The 24,779-nt window shown below is 43.8% G+C and overlaps 1 protein-coding gene across 1 annotated transcript in view; it reads right to left on the bottom strand.

The window, feature by feature from the left end:
- ITGA2B (integrin subunit alpha 2b) overlaps window positions 1–24,779 on the bottom strand; it is a 65,160-nt gene that overhangs the window by 12,081 nt on the left and 28,300 nt on the right. The window contains exons 11-22 of the mRNA XM_073683194.1: window positions 22,738–22,788; window positions 20,380–20,432; window positions 14,925–15,133; window positions 14,597–14,779; window positions 14,470–14,515; window positions 13,594–13,695; window positions 8,809–8,864; window positions 8,519–8,670; window positions 6,953–7,075; window positions 6,388–6,455; window positions 1,820–1,967; window positions 1,591–1,677 (exon numbers count right to left, since the gene is read on the bottom strand). Of these exons, the coding sequence (XP_073539295.1) occupies window positions 1,591–1,677; window positions 1,820–1,967; window positions 6,388–6,455; window positions 6,953–7,075; window positions 8,519–8,670; window positions 8,809–8,864; window positions 13,594–13,695; window positions 14,470–14,515; window positions 14,597–14,779; window positions 14,925–15,133; window positions 20,380–20,432; window positions 22,738–22,788 (1,278 nt within the window). The remainder of the gene's footprint in view (window positions 1–1,590; window positions 1,678–1,819; window positions 1,968–6,387; window positions 6,456–6,952; window positions 7,076–8,518; window positions 8,671–8,808; window positions 8,865–13,593; window positions 13,696–14,469; window positions 14,516–14,596; window positions 14,780–14,924; window positions 15,134–20,379; window positions 20,433–22,737; window positions 22,789–24,779) is intronic.

Below are 24,779 nucleotides of genomic sequence, written 5' to 3' on the forward strand. Positions count from 1 at the left end.
TACTGTTTGGACCAACAGAAAGGCTCGGAAAAAAAGGAGCGCTATTTGACTTTTGGATTACAAATTTGGCTGGAATACATTGCAGATGCCATGTTGCATTTGCAGAGTCCCCAAGGTACCAGAACAGCAGAAACACAGTCCACAAATTACGTCATTTTGGAAAATGCACCCCTAACAAAGTTAATGGAAGATAATGGTGCAATTTGTTGTGCAATTATTTATGAGTGCACAAATGCCCCAAATGTGGTCGGAAATGGTCAGCATGGTGGCTCAGTGGTTAGCACAGTCACTTTGCAGCGCTGGGGTCCTGGTTTCAAATCCCACCAAGGACAACATCTGTAAGGAGTTTTTATGTTCTCCTCATGTGTGCGTGGGTTTCCTCCCACACCCAAAGACATAGTGATAGGAGATTCAGATTGTGAGCGACAATGGGGACAGTGATGAAAATGTGTGTAGAGCGCTGTGGAATATGATGGCACTATAGAAGTAAGCATAATAAATAAACAGAATACTATTTGGGCACACAAGGGAAAGAGCACGATTTGACTTTTAGAGTGCAATTTGGCCTGGAACAGATTGGGGACACCATGTCGTATTTCAAGTGCTAAAACATAAGACACCCCCATAAGTGACCCCATTGTGGAAACAGCACTTCTCAGGTAATTCATCTAGGAGTGTGGTGCTCGTATTGAACCCAGAGGTGATTCACAGAATTTTACAATAAAAGTGGGCTGTTAAAATGAATGTTCTATTTTTTCAACTAAAATGTTGCTTTAGATCCAAATGTTTAATTTTAAGAAGGGACAATAAGACAAAATGGTCCCCAGAATATGTTATACAATTTCTCCTGACAGTGGCAATACTCCGTAGGTGGTCATTAACTCATCCCCCTGGCAGGGGGGGGGGGAGCAGAGCGGCTGGGTCTGGAGTTGAAGAAGAGGATGACTCATGCAAGGAAAAGAGACTTCTTAGAAGGATTCACCTAGTCTTTTTTTAGTTACATGATGTCATAGACCTAATGCAAAAGAGAAGAATTAGCTGGGCAGAAAGGTAAAATGAACAATTGTAAGTACACAGTGCTAAATAATATGAAGATTGCAATATTTTAAGAGGATTAAAATTTTGATGAGAGAAGTGCTTCTTTAAGTCCGCTCCTCCTAACTGATTTATGACCACATCAAATTTCAACTCAACTTTGATGTGGTCGGTGGTCATAAATCAGCACAGAGAGCTACAAACTCATTGTGAAATTACACTCACTGGTGGATTTTTAGTTAACTGATTCTGCAGATGGCAATGTGTTTGGGAAATAAAGAACCTGTAAAAGCCAAATGGTGCAAAATATTTAATGAAACCCAATTGCAAAGTATATTTTTAACCCAAGATACATTCATCTAAAGACAAAAAAAAATCTACGAAGGCATTCATATCCGTTAATGGAAAGTGATTATTTACTCCAAGGGCATATAAGTTTGTCCTTGTCATGTGATGGACGCACAGGTGTATGACTTGTTATAAAGCTCTGATAACTGTATTGTAATCAGTAAGGAATTAATATTCTCTACAATGTCTTTGTTCCATAGAACTCACCTCTGCCCCTTGTTTCATGGGATTCCCCAACTCACAAATAACAAGTTCAGTTTCATTTGCTTTTCTGGGAGCACAAATTATTTTCTCCTATAAAAACACCAAACTATTATTACCATCAGTTATAACAACTTTTATCGCCTTTTTCTAAAATATAAGCTAATGGTTTACTATAGAAGTTCTCTTATGACCATAGTATTGGCTAAATTTACTACTGTACGAACCAACACACCTTAGTTTGACTTAAGACCTGCATGTAGTGTGTCCCAGATGGAAGCCAGATGTAGAGTTCTGCTTCATAGGCCCCTTCTCCATGGTTTCTGGCATTGAAATGGATTTGTGCAAGATTATCTACCCCAATAACAAGAGGTTCTTCATTCCTTGGAAAAGAAGTAGAAAGTCATTTATCAACTAACGTGACTTTTACTTTAATGAATTCACTAAATCAGGAGGAATAACCTGAAGTCACGACAGATTACCAGCAGAATTAATCCATTTTTCATCATTTCCAACTAGGTTTCGCAGCACTGCAGCCACACTCCTATTTCTGCTCTTGTTCCCAGGATTCAAAAAAGAATAAACCAAAACCCTGCTGCAATTCAAGCAAACCATAATCCTATATGTCCCCAAATTCTACATGTATTTCTCCATGATCGTAGCTCCAGGATAAATACAACAGTTAAAGAAGCACTCCTCCTCCCATCAAAGTTTTTACCCTTTTTAATATATTGCAATCATCAAATTATATAGCAGTGTGTACTTACAATTGCTCATTTTGCCTTTCTACCCAGGTAATTATTCTCTTTTTGATTAGGACTAAGCTCTATGTAGAAACAGGAGGTGACTTTTCCCTGTATGAGTCATGTCACTGCAAAAGTCCCTGGCAGGGGGATGGGGAGCATCTGGGTCAGGAGTTGAAGGGAAGAATGATAAATGCTGGGAAAAGAGATGTCCTGTTTCTACATAGACCAGAGAAATAAGAATTATCTGGGTAGAAAGGCAAAATGAGCAATTATATGTACACAGTGCTATATAATATGATGATTGCAATATACACTGCTCAAAAAAAAAGGGAACACTCAAATAACACATCCTAGATCTGAATGAATGAAATACTCTCATTGAATACTTTGTTCTATACAAAGTTGAATGTGCTGACAACAAAATCACACAAAAATCATCAATGGAAATCAAATTTATTAACCAATGGAGGCCTGGATTTGGAGTCACCCCCAAAATTAAAGTGGAAAAACACACTACAGGCTGATCCAACATTGATGTAATGTCCTTAAAACAAGTCAAAATGAGGCTCAGTATTGTGTATGGCCTCCACGTGCCTGTATGACCTCCCTACAACGCCTGGGCATGCTCCTGATGAGGTTGCGGATGGTCTCCTGTGGGATCTCCTCCCAGATCTGGACTAAAGCATCCGCCAACTCCTGGACAGTGTGTGGTGCAACGTGACCTTGGTGGAGGGAGCGAGACATGATGTCCCAGATGTGCTCAATCGGATTCAGGTCTGAGGAACGGGCGGGCCAGTCCATAGCTTCAATGCCTTCAGCTTGCAGGAACTGCTGACACACTCCAGCCACATGAGGTCTGGCATTGTCCTGCATTGGAAGGAACCCAGGGCCAACCGCACCAGCATATGGTCTCACAAGGGGTGTGAGGATCTCATCTCGGTAGCTAATGGCAGTCAGGCTACCTCTGGCGAGCACATGGAGGGCTGTGCGACCCTCCAAAGAAATGTCACCCCACCCCATTACTGACCCACTGCCAAACCGGTCATGCTGAAGGATGTTGCAAGCAGCAGATTGCTCTCCATGGAGTCTCCAGACTCTGTCACGTCTGTCACATGTGCTCAGTGTGAACCTGCTTTCATCTGTGAAGAGCACAGGGCGCCAGTGGCGACTTTGCCAATCCTGGTGTTCTTTGGCAAATGCCAAGCGTCCTGCACGGCGTTGGGCTGTGAGTACAACCCCCATCTGTGGACGTCGGGCCCTCATATCACCCTCATAGAGTCGGTTTCTAACCGTTTGTGCAGACACATGCACATTTGTGGCCTGCTGGAGGTCATATTGTAGGGCTCTGGCAGTGCTCCTCCTGATCTTCCTTGCACAAAGGCGGAGGTAGCAGTCCTGCTGCTTGGTTATTGCCCTCCTACGACCCCCTCCACATCTCCTGGTGTACTGGCCTATCTCCTGGTAGTGCCTCCAGCCTCTGAACGCTACGCTGACAGACACAGCAAACCTTCTTGCCAGAGCTCGCATTGATGTGCCATCCTGGATGAGCTGCACTATCTGAGCAACTTCTGTGGGTTGTAGAGTCCGTCTCATGCTCCCACGAGTGTGAAAGCACAACCAACATTCAAAAGTGACCAAAACATCAGCCAGAAAGCATTGGTACTGAGATGTGGTCTGTGTCCCCACCTGCAGAACCACTCCTTTATTGAGGGTGTCTTGATAACTGCTAATAATTTCCATCTATTGTCTAATCCATTTGCACAACAGCATGTGAAATTGATCGTCAATCAGTGTTGCTTCCTAAGGCTGTGTGCCCACGATGTTTTTCAAGCGTTTATGCTGTGGAATTTCCGCAGCGTAAACGCTTGGGAAACGCTTGGTAAACCTTCCCCCATGGTCTCCAATGCAAATCCGCATTTTCAATGCCCATGCTGCGTATTTTTCCACAGCGTTTTTGCTGCGCTCAAAAATACGCAGCATGTCCATTAATTTTGTGGACACGCAGCGTAATCGCCGCCATTGACGTGCATTCGAATGCGCCAATTCCGCAAGACTGCATCTGTACTTGCGTAATTGGCGCGTTCTAATGTGCGGATGGTACCCAAGTCTGGAGGACAGAAGACTCTCCTCCAGACTCGGGTACCATAGAATCTGTAAAAAAAAGAATTTAAAATAAAAAATAAAGTTTATACTTACCTTCCGATGTCCTCCCGATGTTTTGTCCACGCCGTCTCTTGCAATGCTCGGGCTGTTGTGAAGGACCTGCCATGACGTCACTGAGTCATGTGACCCATCACATGACTCAATGACGTCACCGCAGGTCCATCACAACAGCGCGATTATTGCAAGAGACCGGAAGCAGCAGAGATGACACCGGGAAAACATCGGAAGGTGAGTTTAATCTTTTTTTTTTATTTTTTACCATTCTTATTCTTTTTTTTAACTATTACTTGGTCACACTATATAAATCCATGCCGGTTGCATGGATTTATATAGTTTGACCAACTTGTCAAGCACTTTTCCAAGTGATGCTCAAAATTGCTTGGAAAACTGCTTGAAAAAACACATGCGAAAACGCATGTAAAAAAACCCAAAACGCTTCTTTCTGGCAGAAAAAACGCATGTAAATCTGCATGCGTTTTTTTCTGCCAGAGAGAGGCAAAAACGCTCGGCATCAAATCTGCTACGTGGGCACATAGCCTAAGTGTACAGTTTGATTTCACAGAAATTTGATTCAATTGGAGTTATATTCTGTTGTTTAAGTGTTCCCTTAATTTTTTTGAGCAGTGTATTACGAAGATAAAAACTGATGGTAGGAAGGCTTCTTTAATTGATTGCTAATGTAATGATTTTAGCTATGGAATAAAGGTTTATAAAATATAAGTTATACATATACTTTTTTCTTATATGATGACTGTGCGACACAGGTACTTTAGATGCAGTGACACAGAAACACAGAGTAGCCAGTACAGGGTTAATAAACAGGGGGTATTTATCGTAACAGGGTCAATCTCCACGCAGGGAGTAACAGGGAAAATATGGGGACAACAAGGGAAGTAGCAGGTAACAGGCTATAACCGACAATCCACAGTTTGGCTAGATGTAGCAGAGTCGAAACGGTTGTAATCGGCAGTTTTACACTTAGCTGACTCTTGCTCCCCACAAGGCAGTTGCCGGCTGATGCCGGTGTTGTTTCCTTCTGGCTTCCCCGCCAAAATAATGCTCTGTCTTCTGGCGCCAGCGGGCAGTCTCTGGTTTGACCCGCTGAGCCCCTAGTCCATAACACTGCACCTCACTTGCTCAACTCCACGGACCCTGCGCCTCTTCTCCCTCTAGTCGGGCTTGACTCCAACTGTCAACTGCCTGCTTTCACGCTCAAACCTCCTTTTTCTCCCTCTTCCTAGACACACCCCCAGCTCCCCAGTCACCTGACTCCTGAGCGCTTGCTCTGGACACACCCCCAGCTTCCCAGTCACCTGACTCCTGTGTTGTCTTCCCCCTGCAACCAGAGGCATGGCCCTGGCTTTTCCGGATCCCTTATTCTGAAAGTACTTACACCCCGGTCTTCCCCCTTACAACTGCAATATATTAAGAGAATAAAAACTTTGATGGGAGGAGTGCTTCTTTAATGTAGTTTTCCAATTTTTTTAATGAACAAAAAAATTAAGCTGCCCGTGGACATTCAAAAACTGCCAGCCAAATGCTCATTCTGCTGACGGCTGTATCTCCCTATCGCTTGTATACATAAGTGCTCAGTTTGGCCGAGCATGCATGTTTTTTCAGTGGGAAGAATAGAGTAAGTTGGTTCCAGATAAAAAAGAAATATAAAAGAATTGATGTACAAATTCAACATGGCTGATCTTTCTCTTTCTGGTGGAGTTGGGAGGACCCCATATACATTAGATGGTCTGCAGGTGATGGTAAAATCAGTGGATTTGGTCGACTTTAACATGTACTTTGGCCCTTACGGTGGTGACATATGGTACAATCATGTGTCTAAAAGCTTGTCCAGTGTTCCAGTCAAAACATAGAATTAGGAATTATTAGCAGAACTGACCAGTTTGCCCCTAGATGAAGGTCTGGTATGCAGATATTGTCTTCACCACAGTCCAAAAGGATATGAATCTAGAATACAAAAGGTAAGAGGTATATGACGTGGCAATGTCTTAAAATAAAAGTACCATCTTTCACCCAAGGCAAGTTCACAGAAGAGACAACATTCTAGGGGCCAACAAGCCTGAAGACTAAGAGAAGATAGTGACTACGTGAGCATTAACTTGTGTTGTTTGCCATGGCTTGTATTTGCAGCAACGACACATCTTTCAGTGTTACCACTTTACCAAATGTGAACAAAGTTTTAGGATGAACAGTCACTAAAGGTTTTGATGTGTGTTCTTCTAAGACTTTAGCTGCATGTACATATAGAACTTGTCACTACTTGTCTTACATTAGGATTTGCTATAGCATCATTCTCATTAACAGGATAAGTCATCTTTGGTAGCTATTGATCTGCAGCCAAACTGTATTTCTCTTACCATTTGTAGTCTAGGAGGTATGGTGTGAGGCTGTACGTAAGAACCATAATGCTCAGGTTAGACATCCATGTGTTCTCAATGTCTTACCTGCTCTTGAAGAAAGGTATTTCCGTGTATTATAGGAGGTAAAACATTTGAAGGTAGCACAGCCAAACTGAAGTTAACACTGACAGCTATAGGACTGAGTTTATCCTTAAACTCTGATTCATCCTGTAAGAAACAATGATCAGTGGTTATGTCTGTCTAAAATGGCAGCACTCCAGAAGTGGGATAGCGAAAAAAACTATGGTTTTATTAACCTATGTATGTGTGATGTTTTTGCCCAACAAACTGTGAGTCTTTCTCAAGTAATGAGAGTCAATTGCAGTGAAGCTTGCATGGGGGTTGTGAGGGGAATGGGGAAAATGCAGGATACAAGTCGTATAATGGCCAAAAATGGTGTTATTCCTCATGTGCACACACAGCACAACTTATTCTCTAAAGTTAGTTGAAAGCATAGTTACCCTTAAGGCTATGTTCACACAAGTTGGGTTTTTCAGTGTATTTTGCTGCAGATTTTTATGCAAATTTTCAGCTGCGTTTTGCAGTACCAGCAAAGTCTGTGAGAAACCAGAATTCTCTGTTCACACATCTTGGTTGGGTTTTTGGAAAATAGATCATGTCATTTCTGTCACCGTTTTTTCACCCACAGGAAGTAATGAGTGAAAAAAATGCTGAAAAAACGTACCAAAAAACGCAGGTAAATTCTTTCAGCGTTTTTGGTGGCAAAATAGAATGGAGTTCTTTTTTTTTACAGAACTTTATGTACATGCATAAATAGAGACAGAACAGTGAAAAAAAACGCTGAAAAAACGCAGCAAAAAAACGCAGCAAAACCTGCGTTTTTGACGCAGCTGATTTCCTGCCAGAGATCAGTTTTGCTGCGGATTTCTGACTTAAAAAAAAAAACACAACATGTGTGAACATAGCCTTAATCTACCAAGTTTAATTTAATGTCTTTGCCAACAGAATCTCTGACTGAATTGAAAAACAAAAATGAAAGGTCTCAGGAGGTCACAAACCCAAGTATCAGAAGCAGAGTTTTCTAAGGCAACATGAGGATGTTAGGGCCACTCTCATCAGAGATCGTCTCTTTCAAAAGGAGAAACAGCCTAAACATTGCACATACAAGGATGAATAAACACCACAGTTTTTTCACTATCCCATGCCTGGAGTGCTGCCATTTTTGCTGTACGTATATAGTGGATATAGGTTTGGTACCCTGATGCTTGCAACATTTTACTATATTAGTTTTTAATAGTGCTGCTTTCTTTGATGCTATCTATCCATCTCCAAGGCCACGTGCTCTTATCCATCCATCTTTCCCAGACTGTTTTTGATCAGAGTATAACTAGATCCTTTTCTTCCCTGGGTCATTTGAGGCCCTAACATGTGGAGAGGGGAATCTGTAGGATTAGGGTCTCACCTGAAATATGGTCACCATGTCTTGGTAGATGGGTTTATACACTTTTGGTCAAAAATGCAAACCAAGAAACCTCATGTTTAACATGTGTAGCAATAACGGAGTTAATGTATACATTAATTCCAGAGTGCTGTTGCATGGTCTATCTACGTATCTATCTATCTACGTATCTGTCTCTACCTGATACATACCCGCAGGTAGGCTGTGGCATTGCTGCAGACAGGTGCCCTATTATCCGTCACTGTAATAGAAATTGTTTTGCTGGATGTTGAAGAATCGAGGAAGAGGGTTCTTCGTAGAAATCTGCTCTTTTGGCTGTCCAGCTGAATGTCAGCTAAGAGATCTGAAAAGTGGTGATAGAAGACAATTTGATGGACAGATGAAACACTGCTATCTTTCTTCTGCAATGCCATGGTCTTTGATAATTAAAGGGATTACTCGCAGTTGGATAAAAATTGCATAGTCAGTCCATTACTCTTACTTAATGTCTTGGGCAGGCTTTTTCCTGAGGTTTGGACGCAGATGATTACTTCAAAGCTAGAAAAATGGGATATAAATTAGTCAGTGTAATTTCCAAGAATTGTCCCTTCCACCAGGTTGGACCTTACAAGAGTACGGCGATAGCTTACAAAAATTGTTGACCATGTGCTGACTGGTATACGATTATGTTATAAGATCACAGAGGTAAGAATTACATATTTCCTGAAAACCACAGAGCAGAAATTTTCTCAATGCAGAGAGCAATTTACTCAGGTTTTGTTGCTATATTATGGTTAGTAACTACCTAGAATTCATCCTTCCATAAAGTGCACTTACATCTGTTAGCCAAAGATGTGCCTTTTAATAGGGTTGTCTCATAAAGGCGGCCTTATCCATATGCCCTATTAGGGATGAAGATTGAAATCCACAGTTCTGGACCCCCCTATACAAGTCAGAAAAGAGCCATGCTGTACCCGAATCTCCACATTCTGGCATACTTGAGACATCCTTGTACTACTTGTACAGTCATTAATTTGAATAGACGCCGTGTAACACTACATTTCCTCTGCAGAGGCCATTACAAGGAAAGTGTCGGACTGGTTGTGGTTTTTCTGGCAAAATCATTTGTTTGCAAGAAGTGCTAGAATTCGGACATGGGGAAATCAGCTAATCATCTAGTAGTCCACGTTTTGAAAGAGACTGTCTTTGATGAGAGTGGCCCTAACATCCTCATGTTGCCTTAGAAAACTCTCTGCTTCCGGCATTTGGGTTTGTGACCTCCTGAGATCTTTCATTTTTCTTTCTCAATTCAGTCAAAGATTCTGGAGGTAAATGCATTAAATTACTCTTGCTAGATCAAAGGGTAACTATACTTTCATCTAACTTTTGAGAATAAGTTGTGCTGTGTATGCACATGAGGAATAACACCATTTCTGGCCATTATATGACTTGTATCCTGCATTTTCCCCATTCCCCTCACACCTCCATGCAAGCTGACTCTGAGCTTGGGAAAGGAGACTAGCTGTTATGATCTCTCTGGTACACATCACATAGAGAGGGATTCCTGCTCTTTATTTCTTAGTTTTCACACAGACAGAAGCAGGAACAGCATGGAGGAAATTATACTGCTGTACTGAGCAGTGTAGATGTGAATCTAGTACAGGAGTGAAGTAACAGACTTGTTAGAAAGCTCAGCACAATCTTTCTGTGCCTCCACCTGATTTTCACTCTCCCTTCCTTTTCCATAAAGGATAATAGGAGGTGTAACATGACAACTCACTAAACTGGCAGTTCTTCTTGTCTTGACTAAGACAGAGTTGATCTGTTTTTCAGGGTGAATGATGAGTTTGGGGGATGAGGTGGATCATAAGTGGGGAAAAAAGCAGCATTCTCTGATATATTACAAAGATTTTTATAGTCTCATATACTATTGATTTATGCAAAATTTGTTGAAAGCACAATTCCTTTGAATGTTAGTATGTGCAGAGAGTTGGCACCCCAACATATACACTATATGAACACCAAAAATCGAACGCATAAATTAACTATATGTCCAAAAGTTAAAATAGCAAATATTTTATTGACATAAACATACAATGTATAAAAACATACTAAAAATGAAAGAAACACCACAGATGATAAATGTTAGGCGAATGCACCTGGACATATAAATAGCGCATAAACATAATGACCAAATATGTAGGGACAAAAAATAAGATGGCTAGATAACACTGTAATACAATAGTATTTAAAGAAAGTGCATGTGCATACAATAAATAGATAAATACTGTATGTGACATGCAGAAGTAGTGCTGTTGCTTCAAAAGCATCCAGCAACTATTAGAAGTAACACAAGCACAGCACACAGGAAGTGTTGTGCATCCAGCAACTAGAGGGGTTAACACAGTCACAGGAGACAGGGAGTGTTTTAGCAGAGCCCCAGGTTGATTGTGGGGAAGTTGTTTACTGTCTGGCTAGAGCCCAAGAGAAAGGTGGCTTATGATCTGTATCTCACAGAAGGCGATGGAACAGAATTCAGGCCAGGAGGGAAGCTAAACACAGGTCAGATAGACTCCCTGAGCTAACAGTGCTGAGTATTGTCAGGCAGAAAGATAAGGACTGAGAGGAATCTTGTCACAGGGATCATCTCCCTCATCAAACCCTCCCCCCTCCATCTCTATGCAGGATAAAGAATGATGTACTATTGAGTCCTTGTAAAGGAAAAGCCTGTGGTTGTGCATGCATTAAAACTGTGCTGTACTGTGCTACAGGATAGACTGTGTACTACTGTGTTGCAAAGGAGATTGTACTGTTAAATTGCACTGGCCGTGCCTCATTAAATGCTACTGTTCTAACATTTCTGAGGACTCTTGTCAAATGTGTCTGGTCAGCAATTGAATCTATCCTGTGCCTGAGAGAAACTGCAGCCTATAGTCGCCCTGAGTAACAGTTCCCCCAGGATTCCAGCGAATTCATGTCTCGCCCCTATCTGAACTTAGGCGGCGTACGTGTAACATGTAACATATACGTAATCGTAAGTTGTAATCAATATCTCCAATATAACTGCATAAATAAATCACTTCATATAGCCGAGCAACAAATACACCTCACATATACACCGCGTGCAGAATTATTAGGCAAATGCGTATTTTGATCACTTTGATACTTTTTCTACATATTGTCCTACTCCAAGCTGCATAGGCTTGAGAGCCAACTACCAATTAAGTAAATCTGGTGATGTGCATCTCAGTAATGAGGAGGGGTGTTGACTAATGACATCAACACCCTATATAAGGTGTGCTTAATTATTAGGCAACTTCCTTTGCTTTGGCAAAATGGGTCAGAAGAGAGATTTGACGGGCTCTGAAAAGTCCAAAATTGTGAGATGTCTTGCAGAGGGATGCAGCAGTCAATTTCCAAACTTTTGAAGCGTGATCACCGAACAATCAAGCGTTTCATGGCAAATAGCCAACAGGGTCGCAAGAAGCGTGTTGGCCAAAAAAGGCGCAAAATAACTGCCCATGAATTGAGGAAAATCAAGCATGAAGCTGCCAAGATGCCATTCGCCACCAGTTTTGCCATATTTCAGAGCTGCAACGTTACTGGAGTATCAAAAAGCACAAGGTGTGCGATACTCAGGGACATGGCCAAGGTAAGGAAGGCTGAAAAACGACCACCTTCGAATAAGAAACATAAGATAAAACGTCAAGAATGGGACAAGAAATATCTTAAGACTGATTTTTCAAAGGTTTTATGGACTGATGAAATGAGAGTGACTCTTGATGGGCCAGATGGATGGGCAAGAGGCTGGATCAGTAAAGGGCAGAGAGCTCCACTCCGACTCACACGCCAGCATGGTATGTGCTGGTATAATCAAAGATGAACTTGTGGGACCTTTTCGGGTTGAAGATGGAGTGAAGCTCAACTCCCAGACCTACTGCCAGTTTCTGGAAGACAACTTCTTCAAGCAGTGGTACAGGAAGAAGTCGGTATCGTTCAAGAAAAACATGATTTTTATGCAGAACAATGCTCCATCACATGAATCCAAATACTCCACAGTGTGGCTGGCCAGTAAAGGTGTAAAAGAAGAAAAATAATGACATGGCCCCCTTGTTTACCTAATCTGAACCCCATAGAGAACCTGTGGTCCATCATAAAATGTGAGATCTACAGGGAGGAAAAACAGTACACCTCTCGGAACAGTGTCTGGGAGGCTGTGGTGGCTGCTGCACGCAATGTTCATCAAAAACAGATCAAGCAACTGACAGAATCTATGGATGGAAGGCTATTGAGTGTCATCATAAAGAAAGGTGGCTATATTGATCACTAATTTTTTTTGTTTTTGTTTTTGCATGTCAGAAATGTTTATTTCTAAATTTTGTGCACTGATATTGGTTTACCTGGTGAAACTAAACAAGTGAGATGGGATTATATTTGGCTTTTATTAAGTTGCCTAATAATTCTGCACAGTAATAGTTACCTGCACAAACAGATATCCTCCTAAGATAGCCAAATCGAAAAAAAAACACTCCAACTTCCAAAAAATATTAAGCTTGGATATTTATGAGTCTTTTGGGTTGATTGAGAACATAGTTGTTGATCAATAATAAAAATAATCCTCTAAAATACAACTTGCCTAATAATTCTGCACACAGTGTATATGGGTCAAGGTTACATAATAGCTATAGCGCAATATCATATTCCACCAATAAGGTAAATAAAAGGTATAGTAGTAGAAAGACAAGTGTACAATAGTTACCTTATGGGATGTTGAGTCCAGGCACCCACCTCATCGAGTGCCGGTACTCAACATCCCATAAGGTAATTATTAGTTATTACTCATCAGTGCTCCCCTTATTAATTTTTTTCAATAGGAATCATTGACAGATTTGTTCATAAAACCTGTCAATATTGTATTAACGTGAACCTGACGGCTGATACATGCAGCCCAAACTGCAGGCAGCATGTATCAGACACTGTCTATATGATCTCAACCAGGTATGTATGACTCTGAAGCTGCCGGGGATCCACATATCCGACTATTTTCCCGTGCGGTTTTGTCCCCGGTGGCTTTCAAAGTAGCTTTTTCCGTGAAACCCTGCAGAGTCTCATAGTGAACATACCTGGCTGACATCATACATCCAGTTCCTGGTACATGCTACCTGTAGATCGTGCATCATGTATCTGCTGTCAGTTTCTTTTCTAAGCACAGTCCCATTAGTCATTTATGTCTTCCCATCAGACCTCATGTCATCATTACAATAGCCAATGGTGACATTTTTCTTACCAGCTAACAGTCCTGGGACCAAGCGTACATGGCTTCACACCAGGGTTCAAGGTATCTGGCGAAAAAGTGACTGAGGCATGTAGGGTAACAACAGGCTGGGCTCTGAGTAAGAGGGTACAAGAACATGACAAACAGAGAAAAGAGAATGAATGGACGTATAAATACAAACATTCAATGTAAACTAGGATAAAAATCACATTTATAATTGGTTGCGCTGCTGGAAAAGAAATCTCTTGCTGTGATATTCCTTGAAGGTTCTTTATTAACCACTACGCATTTCAACGCCGTACTGGCATCTTTCTCAATTTTCAATGGCGCAGTAGGTACTGCTCTGTATGATAGGCAATGGTCCCAAGAGATGGACCCCTCTACCCCCTCCACTAGCCGTCCATGTCTTATTCCCAGAAGACTAGTCTAAATTGTCTATTGTTTCTTAGTGCTATTATTTTCTTAGAAAACTTTGTTTAAAACTATTATGGTTGATATTACAGCTCTCATCAAGTTTTCCCAGACTCCCAAATGGCAAATCTGTGTAGCTAAGGCCTAATATTTAGCGGGTTATGTTGCAACTACATAACTAGGCAGAATTTATGAGTCTAGATTCTATGCCTGATGAAGAGACTGGAGTAGTCTCGAAAGCTTGCAATTTGTTACCATCTTTTCAGTTAGCCATTAAAGGGTATCAACCACTGAATACTCTCAAATCTTAATATTTTTCTATCGACTGGCTTACACGGTACAAAGATATATCTCTTTCCTGAGTCTAGATGACTATCCTTCTGTATTACTCAATCTAAGTATATACAATTAGGAATAAAGCTACATCCGGCTAACATCAAATCTCAGTGATAAGGATGTATGCGTACATGGTCTCACCTGTATACATACACTGTGTCTGCTCCAAATGCACCGACAATCAGATCTACATGAGGCACAAATCATAATACATGAGAATACAGACAGGAGGCAATAGATGCCATAACATTCCAGTTTTGGTTATTACCTGGATACCCGTTCCCATCAATATCTTTTCCTCCTTGGAGAGTAAAACCAAACTTGGACGGTGTTGATAGGGGATTCTCCAGGATCTGGGATGGTTGGGTTGACAGCCCAGACCTTTCTCCTTTATAAATATACACACAGCCCCCTCCAGATTTTCCTCCAAATGGAGACCCAACAGCCACATCTAGGATGAGAAAAAACTGCAATATCATGGCACCGTCCAAACAAAAAAAGTGCAGTCTTAATTTATGTTGTATTTTGCTGGTTTGCAGAAGGAAGGAAGAGAAAGACAACAACTAATTGACTACAACATGGTGCCTTGTGCTTACCATTGTATCCATCCAGGTCCAGGTCTCCCAAAGGAGCAATTGATGCACCAAAATGCCCATAAATGTAGTTCCCACTGAGGGTTTGATACTCTCTGCCAAAAATTTTTGTAAGCTTCTGCATGTACACGTAAACTTGCCCAACCTCTTGTAACTTTCCACCAACACGCCACTCTAAGAAAACAGGTGCTCCGACCAGGAGGTCATCATATCTGCAGGTAGATGTATAAGACTGTAAAGCAGTTAATGTACTGGTAATTTATCACATTTGTGTCACCGACCGCTCATGCCGACGATTCAGCTGCTCCAAGTCAACAGAGCAGCTCTTCTTCTTACAGGCTGCACTGTCAAAGGGGCATGATTGCCGACGTCATGCTGATTAACAACCGACTCCCTGCAGTTAGGCAGCAAGCAGCATGAGATCATGCAGCCATAACTCATCAACAGAGCAGAGGAGTAGCTGCTCTGTGGATGTGACGTCAGCAGAAGCCACTGAATCGCCGGCAGGAGAGGTTAGTAACTACCTGCCTGTTATTTCTTAGCCCTGTGGTAGATCGACTTACTCAGCTGCACATAGAGGTAGACACAGGAATGTTCTCTCTTTAAATCGTCCACTGGTTTATTATGGATACGGCATAAACCAGTGCAGGCTTAGCAAAATAAACAAGGCCTTTCTGGCCCAATGAGAAAACAAAACATAAGGTTTGGCACAATTCGTGTTCCTGTGGGGATACGCACACTCAGGAACCAACTTGTAAAGGTTCAGCTTTCCTTAACATAAGCATCCAACTCTGGAGCTCCCAACTCCAGGCACACCCAACAATGAATCAGCCAGGATGCTGTGTATTTATCCTCTGGACTACACCCTGGGGTGGAGATATGTTGAACAGCCTCCCACCCACTCTAGAGCTGTTCAATCAATCTAGCTCTAAACATGGCCGATTAACCCTTCTCAGCACTTAGTGTGCTGGAGCATTTTTCCAGGTTCATATCACTGAAGCTAACAACCTCAGTGATACATATCTCACCTCCAGTACTTTGTCAGTGAGTTTGTCCCAGCCCATAGTAAAAAATTAAATAGTCCTGAATAACCCCTTAAAAAAACAAACAAAAAAAAACTATGCAACTTTGGTATTGCCATAATCATACTACCCTGGAAAAACACATTGACAGGTAGATTTTTACCATACAATGAACGTCATAAAAACAAAACCTCAAAAAAAAATAATGGTGGAATTGCATTTTATTTTCACTTTCATCCCATGTGTAATTTTTTTTCTGTTTTTCAGTACATGATATAGTAAAATAAAATGGGTGTCATTTAAAACTGTAAATCATCCCAGAAAAAAAGCCCTCATATGGCTATGTCGACGGAAAAAAAAAAGAGAAAAGTTTTTGCTCTTGAAAAAAGGAGAGGAGTAAACAGAAGTTAAAAAATGTAAAATTGCCAGGTGAAGTGGTTAATATTTAAAATGTTGTTTTCTAATATGTGGCTGCTGTAATCTAATGCTCTGCTGATACACCTCACTGGTACATGCTCTGCATAATTTCTCTGCCTGCTGTGTCTGCTGTAATCTAATGCTCTGCTCTGCTGATACACCTCACTGCTACATGCGCTGCATAATTTCTCTGCCTGATCTGTCCCACTCCATTCAATACCCACATATGTCTGCCCTTTCCCCACTATAGATCTTATCTGACTTTTAGAGGTGCTAAACTGCAGAGACTAGAGTCCTAGCTCTGTCTTTGATCACCCAGCCATCTCCTGGTGGGATGATCAGCTGCTAATTTAGCCATAAGCAGCTCCCACAATGCCCTTCACCTGATAGTTTAATGTGCCCTATATATTTAGAAGCTCTGTAAGGGGTGCACGCGTCTTCTTGTGCAAAGTGGCTTCGGAGAGAAGTGGCAGTTATTTCAGAGGCAGTTAGTCAGGGCAGGAGTCAGGTAACCATCACTTTAACCACTTACTCTCTTATAACTATGTTTCTGTTAGCTCTCACTTTTCCCTCTATAGTCCTCCACTTTCTATTAACCCCCCAAATCCCTACACCTAGTAATGAACTCTTCATCTCTCCCTCCATCCTCCCCATTCACCTTACCTCATCCTCCAAATTAATCCTCAACATTCAATCCTGGAACCCCAAACACAGACAGCCACCCCATGCTCTCTCTTGCTCCCACTTGCTAACACTTTCTCTGCTCCTACTCACTGCTGGAGATATCTCTCCAAATCCTGGTCCTCCTCGCCATATCCCCACAGTTACTTCTTCCTACTATCCACGACCTTCCACAAACTGTCGCAACCCTTCTAACCTCATACCCATCCAACTAATCCCCACTCCCTTAGTTGCTCTAACAGGAGCTCTATGGAACGCTCGCTCTGTCTGCAACAAACTTTCCTTCATCCACGATCTTTTCATTACAAACAAGCTTTCCTTCCTCGCCATCACTGAAACCTGGCTCACCCCCTCTGACACAGCCTCCCCAGCTGCACTTTCATATGGCGGATTCCACCTTTCCCACACCCCCCGCCCCAACGGCAAACATGGCGGAGGCGGAGGTTTTCTCCTATCAGAACACTGCGCTTTCACCCAAATCCCACTGCCACCCTCCGTTACACTCCCCTCTTTTGAGGTGCACTGTGTGCGCATTTTTCCCCCCTCCAACCTCCAACTGGCCGTCGTTTACCGACCCCCAGGGCAAGCCACCACCTTCTTAGACCACTTCACCACCTGGCTGCTTCACTTCCTCTCCACTGACATCCCCACTATCATAATGGGTGACTTCAACATCCCCATTAACACTTCCCACTCGTCTGTCTCTAAGTTCCTATCTCTCACTTCCTCCTTCGGACTCACTCAATGGTCTTCCACACCCACCCACAAAGATGGCCACACACTGGACCTCATCTTCACCCGCCTCTGTTCCCTATCTAACCTCTCTAACTCACCACTCCCTCTCTCTGACCATAACCTCCTCACATTCTCTACCCTCTCCTCTCCAGGTGCACAATCCCCACTCCACAAACTTACACACCCTCGCAGAAATCTCAAACACCTTGACCTACACTCACTCTCTGAATCCCTCCTCCCTCTTACAGACATAAATTCCTTACACGATGCAGACGTTGCTGCTGCTTCATATAACACCACAATAGCTGCAGCTCTCGACTCGATCGCCCCTCTCACACACACCACATCTCGCACATTCAACAGGCAACCCTGGCACACTAAACTTACCAAAGAACTGCGCCGGGCTTCCAGGGTTGCGGAGCGGAGATGGAAAAGGTCTCACTCCATCAAGCACTTCATCGCATTCAAGCAATCCCTCACTAATTTCAAGGCCGCACTCACTACAGCAAAACAAACCTACTTCTCATCTCTCATATCCTCCCTATCTCACAACTCTAAACAGCTATTTAACACTTTCAACTCTGTCCTTCGTTCCCCAGCACCTCCTCCCTCTTCTGTCATCTCAGCCGACGACTTTGCCTCATTCTTCAAACAGAAGATTGACACCATCAGACAAAACTTTTGCCTAAAGTCCACATAACCCCTCCTCATATCTACTCAACCCTCCTCCTCCAAACCCCACTTCTCCACCATTACAGAAGGTCAAGTCTCCTCTTTACTCTCCAAATCACACCTCACCACCTGCAACCTTGACCCAATCCCATCCCACCTCATCACTAACCTTACCACAGTCTTCATCCCAACCCTAACCCACCTCTTCAATATGTCACTAACAACCGGTGTCTTCCCCTCATGTTTCAAACATGCTGCAATCACACCTATCCTCAAAAAGCCCTCCCTTGACCCTTCCTCTCTGACTAGCTACCGCCCCATATCACTCCTCCCCTTTGCCTCAAAACTCCTAGAACAACATGTCCACCTTGAACTGTCCTCCCACCTCTCCTCCTGCTCCCTCTTCGACCGCCGGCAATATGTCTTCAGACCGCATCACTCGACTGAAACTGCCCTGAACAAAGTCACCAACGACCTACTAAATGCCAAATCCAACTCCATCCTCCTCCTTCTGGACCTGTCATCTGCCTTTGACACAGTGGACCATTCCCTCTTACTCCAGATTCTCTCATCTCTTGGCATCACGGACTTGGCTCTTTCTTGGATCTCCTCATACTTAACAGACAGGACATTCAGCGTCTCCCACTCACGCACCACCTCCTCATCTCGCCCCCTATCTGTCGGTGTCCCCCAAGGTTCAGTTCTAGGACCTCTGCTCTTCTCCATCTACACATTTGGCCTGGGACAGCTCATAGAGTCTCACGGTTTTCAGTATCACCTCTATGCCGACGACACACAGATCTACCTCTCTGGACCTGATATCTCCCCCCTACTAACCAAAATCCCACAATGTCTGACCGCCATCTCATCCTTCTTCTCTGACAGATTTCTAAAACTCAACATGGATAAAACAGAGTTCATCATCTTTCCACCCTCTCATTCACATCCCCCATCTGACCTAGCCATCAACGTCAATGGCTGTTCACTCTCCCCAGTCCCACAAGCCTGCTGCCTTGGAGTAACCCTGGACTCTGATCTCTCCTTCAAGCCACATATCCAAGCCCTTTCCACTTCCTGCCAACTCCAACTCAAAAGCATCTCCCGGATCCGTGCATTCCTCAGCAAAGACTCTGCAAAAACACTAGTGCATGCCCTCATCATCTCCCGCCTCGACTACTGCAACCTCCTGCTCCATGGCCTCCCTTCCAACACTCTTGCGCCTCTCCAATCTATCCTAAACTCTGCTGCTCGACTAATCCACCTGTCCCCCAGCTATTCCCCGGCCTCTCCTCTCTGTCAATCTCTTCACTGGCTCCCCATTGCCCAGAGAATTCAGTTCAAAACTCTAACCATGGCATACAAAGCCATCCACAACCTGTCTCCTCCATACATCTGTGACCTAGTCTCCGGATACTTACCTGCACGCAACCTCCGATCCTCACAAGATCTCCTCCTCTACTCCCCTCTTATCTCCTCTTCCCACAATCGTATACAAGATTTCTCCCGTGCATCCCCCCTACTCTGGAACTCTCTACCCCAACACATCAGACTCTCGCCGACCGTGGAAACCTTCAAAAGAAACCTGAAGACCTACCTCTTCCGACAAGTCTACAACATGCAGTAACCACCGCTGCACGACCAGCTCTACCCTCACCTAATGTATCCTTACCCATCCCTTCTAGAATGTGAGCCCTCGCGGGCAGGGTCCTCGCTCCTCCTGTACCAGTCGCTGACTCGTTTTGTTAAGATTATGTAAATGCCTTTGTTATGTATATCCCTATCACATGTAAAGCGCCATGGAATTAATGGCGCTATAATAATAAATAATAATAATGTGGCATTGTCTAATTTCAAACACTAGATGGCATTGGAAGACTTCCAAACAAATATTGTACTACCTAAGGTCAAACACTAGAGGGCTATTAGCTCACCCATCATTGTCGATATCTGTGACAGCCACTGCATAACTGAAATGTGCAGCAACCTGTAAGGAGTAAAACACACTTTCGTTGTACGTATACATAGAGGCCTGCTGAGGATCGCACCCCTCTCACACACCTGGTTGTCTCCCATCCTAATTTAGTTGCATATTTCCTTAAAGAATAAACTAAAATGAAGAAAACCGGTAGCTATTAGCTATGGAAATAGCTATGCAACATTGTGGCAGCCATTTCTGGCACAAACTAAGCCAACTAATCGGTGCTGAAAACAGACTGGACAGTTTTGAAATGACAGATTAATCACATAGTGCGAGCCATTATTAGACTGTCTAGTCTAAGTTTGCACTGTCTTATCATTAGACAGCAATGATAAATCTCTCATATTGTTTTTTAGGCATTTTTTGCACTGCACTAGACAACTTTGTAATGTGTAGAGAGCATGGAGAGACTCAGTGGAGATGGGAAATCCTCCACATTTATTAGCACCACTATGCATTAATAAAGGGAATCTGTCAGCAGATGTTTGAGATTTAATCTAAGGGCAGCATCATTTAGGGCAAGAGAGCCTGATTCCCAGGATATGTCACTTATTAGCCTGTGTGCTATAGTTTCAATACAATCAATGTTTTATAAGTAGGAGATTATTGTAGTACCCCGAGGGCTCGGTTGCTACAGAGGTATCGCATCTCAGTTAGCGGTGTGGTATCTCACTTCCAGGTAAGGATGGAGTGTGGATCAGGACCCTGACAGCTGCATGCATTACACCACATTTCCGGGCGACAGCTCGAGGGTGCTCCCAGCAGTGAGCACGACAGACCATGTCCCTGGCTGGAGTGGGAGGGAGGGAACACCTAGAACAGGGGGAACCCAGTAGTGCAGGAGCAGAGAGGAAGCAGTTCCTGGATGCACAGAGAGAGGAGTATAAAAAGGTGGGGGCCATTTTAGGAGGGAGTTCTGTGAGAGGAGAAGGCAGGGAGCAGAGCTGCTGCATGGGCACTGCTCCCTGGGCAGGCCTAGCACAGAGGCCGGAGCCTGAGGAAAGAAAGAAGGGGAGCAGGGAGGCTCCAGGAACACGGAGGAAGGAGGGACCCCAGGGGTGCAGAACGGTCAGTAGCCACTGCACGCCCGAATTCACCTGAGTAGAGGGGTCAGGCCGCAGAAGGGGAACCGGATCCCTAAATTGGTGGAGGAGAAACTACACTCAGCCAAGAACCGGAGGTTGCGACCATTCATTGGTGCAGCCCCCTGCTAAACCTGCTAGGAAGGCACCACATAGGGCCCAGGGAAAACGGCCGGCACGTTAATCCGACAAGGTCCGAGGCAGCCGGACAGAAGTGAGGTCACTGGTGGGGTATGAGAGGCCAGAGAAAGGACACATAAATGGGGTCCTGTGAAGCGCTTCTAAATTACCTGGAGGTTGATCGAGCCCCTCACCTGGTGAGCGCAGCACGGCTCAGGCAGTCCTTGCTGACAGAAGTGACTTGGATAACAACTGTGAGTAAACGACCCTGGACTGCATCATTGGACTCTGTGTGATTACTGCTGCGCCTGTACCATCACTCCCATCCTCCCTACACGCTGCCCTGAGGCTACGCTCCTCCCGTGGGGAGTTATCCTATCCCTGTGCTGGACACCAACACCAGCCTCAGCGGTCTGCCTTGCAGCGGTGGTTATCCCTGACCGCAATCCATGGGTGGCGTAGTCGGACATTCAAAACACTGATAAATAGACTGCCACAATTTGGTCTGACCACCCTGAGCCACGGGATCGGGTTGCCACTACTACCCCCAGCATCGTACAGAAGCCCGGTTCCGGGTACCCCACGGCCCAGGGGGCGAGTCATTATCACTAGAGGACTGGATCTCACATGCATCCTAGTCCTGCTAATCTGTATAACCCAGCCCCCACCACGGATTGGCAGCTTGCTGACAATGTGCAGTGTACACAGAAAGCTGCCATTCGGGTGTGGGCAGGGTTATACAGAGCTCAGCTTTCAGAGAACTGCTAGATCTATAGCAGAAAAAACAGGGATTATATCAAAACTGCACCAAGTAGCCCAGTAAGTGATACATCACTGGAATCTGAGTCTCTGTCCCTACATCATGCTGCTCTCAGATTACATAGCAAAAACCTGGTGACAGGTTTCCTTTAAGCCAGACAAGAACTGGAGTAAGAGAAGGTGTCCAGCAAGATGCTCCAAACTTATAATACAGCGTGTGACACTAATAAATTTAGTGCATTTCTGCCAGGCTCATCTATGTTTGGGATAGTATAAATAAATCTCCTCCACCATGCTTTGTTCTCACCCTGGATCTGTAGCTGGACTAGATATACATCTTAGATACACACCTGATTTCCTTTGATGATACGTAGCAGGTGTGAATTAGAATATAGGTGAACCTATAATAGAAACAAAACAGTAGATATGGGAAGCTTAGGATCGTGTCATTACTGCGGATGGAATGCCTGGTATAGTACATAGGAGACTCAATCAGTAGTTGACGACCAGTGCACCATAAAATAGGTCATGAGCATATTTAGGGGGGCAGGCGGGGCATTTGAGTCAGTAGAAGCCGGAAGAGCGGGGCCGCCAACCGGCCGCCTGCTGAGGCGGTCCGAGGTGTCTCCCCGGCAGCTGCATTTTGCTGCCCCCTGTAGTGGGAGGTGGTCGTTTTCTGAGCCAGCTGGCAAGCTGACAGCCAGCTCAGAGAAGGTGCAACACGCTGGCTCCAAATGATCAATTGTACTCACGTGTTTCAGGCGCGAGTAAAATTGAAGTCCTAACTGCCGGCACTTCCGGGTCAGGGTGACATCAGCAGCATGATTAGGTCATGTGATCACACTGCTGACGTCACTCCTCAGCGCTGCATAGGCAGTAAGGCAGTAGAAGTTTGATGTGGTAAGTGTTCCAATGGAGTTGAAGACACCGAAGATTTATTGTAATTCGAGGAGGGGGGGGGGGAATTTGACTTGGGCTATTTTTCTAATTATATTTATTTCTGTGGCTCACACAGTTTATTTCAGGCCTGCTATGGACTTTCGAGCCCGGGACGGAACCTGGCTCTCACAACTTAACGATGCATGCAAGGAGGACAATGATAGTAATGCAGGGGGGGGGGTTTGTATGAATGAACATACTAATAAATTTAAGGATCTCATCAGAAAGAGAACACGGCTATGGTGGAATGTGGCTTTCCTAAAAAAATATATTGAGAGGGGTCTTATACCCCGGGGTCTGAGAGTACAGATCTTTCCCTCCTTCAATGTAGAGGATGATTCTATCAAGACTAGATGGGAACAACATTCCAACATATGCTCAATTGGATACATGCACCTACTTATTGAGATGAACCAGAAATCTCTAACATTGATTGAGACCGAAATTGAGCAATTACAGCTCATACTGAAGAAGGAGATGTCTAATGAGTCTTTAAAAAAATTCAATGAAGACATTGAAATTCTAGCTCAGGAACTGGCTAATGAGGTCCAGACGTTTAAATCCAAGAAATTTTCACGTGATTTACAAGATAAACAATTACAACGTATGTACAAATGGGGACATTCAAATAGACGGTCTCGCCCTCAACAGAGAGGAGGCTCTCTTTCCAGATCAAGATCAACGTCCATGTCATCCACCACGTCTGTGGAGGACCCTCACGAAAAAACGCAATTTGTGGATAATCCGAGTGCTCTGGGACAAAATCCTAGAAGGGTCCAGACTCGACAGACTAGCAAAAACAAAGGTCCATCGCAACAACGGGTGAGTGGGTCCCGGGGGGAGTTACAGGTTGTCAATTTGTCCTCCCATGTTCTCTCTGCAGAGCAGTTGGAGGTTCTAAGCAAGGGATTGTCTTTCTCCCCCACTAATGGCTTTAATTATTTTACAGCTTTAAAGGACCTTCACCTTTTTACACGCAAACTCATCCTCCACAAATTACACTCTAGGAGCATGGCACCTTGTGAATCCTGGAGTTCTGCGGAGCAGGAGGCAATTTCAAATTTGGAGGAATTATTGCAGGAGCAAGGATCCTTCCAACGAGGTGGGTTACCCCCATGTGCAAGGCCTAAATCTACACGCTTTCCCCCTTTGTCCTTGTGCCCGGCTGTGGAAATTTTTTCTAGACTTGTATCTGAGGACTTTGGAAGGTTGTCTACCTCTAGGAGATTTGATAACCTTACAGCATCTCAACGGAAAGCAATTAGTACTTTGCAGTCCTATAGTGACATTGTAATCAAGGCAGCGGACAAAGGGGGAAATATTGTGATTTGGCCCTGCAAGAAATATGAGAAAGAAGCATTCCGTCAACTAAAGGATGCTAATACCTACTCCAAACTCTGTTATAACCCTACAACCTCCTTCTCCGCAGCACTCCAGGTGATTTTGGCCAATG

This window comes from Phyllobates terribilis, unplaced genomic scaffold, assembly GCF_046119375.1.
Source record: "Phyllobates terribilis strain yellow unplaced genomic scaffold, ASM4611937v1 Scaffold_5__5_contigs__length_657084704, whole genome shotgun sequence".
NCBI classification, from domain to species: Eukaryota; Metazoa; Chordata; class Amphibia; order Anura; family Dendrobatidae; genus Phyllobates; species Phyllobates terribilis.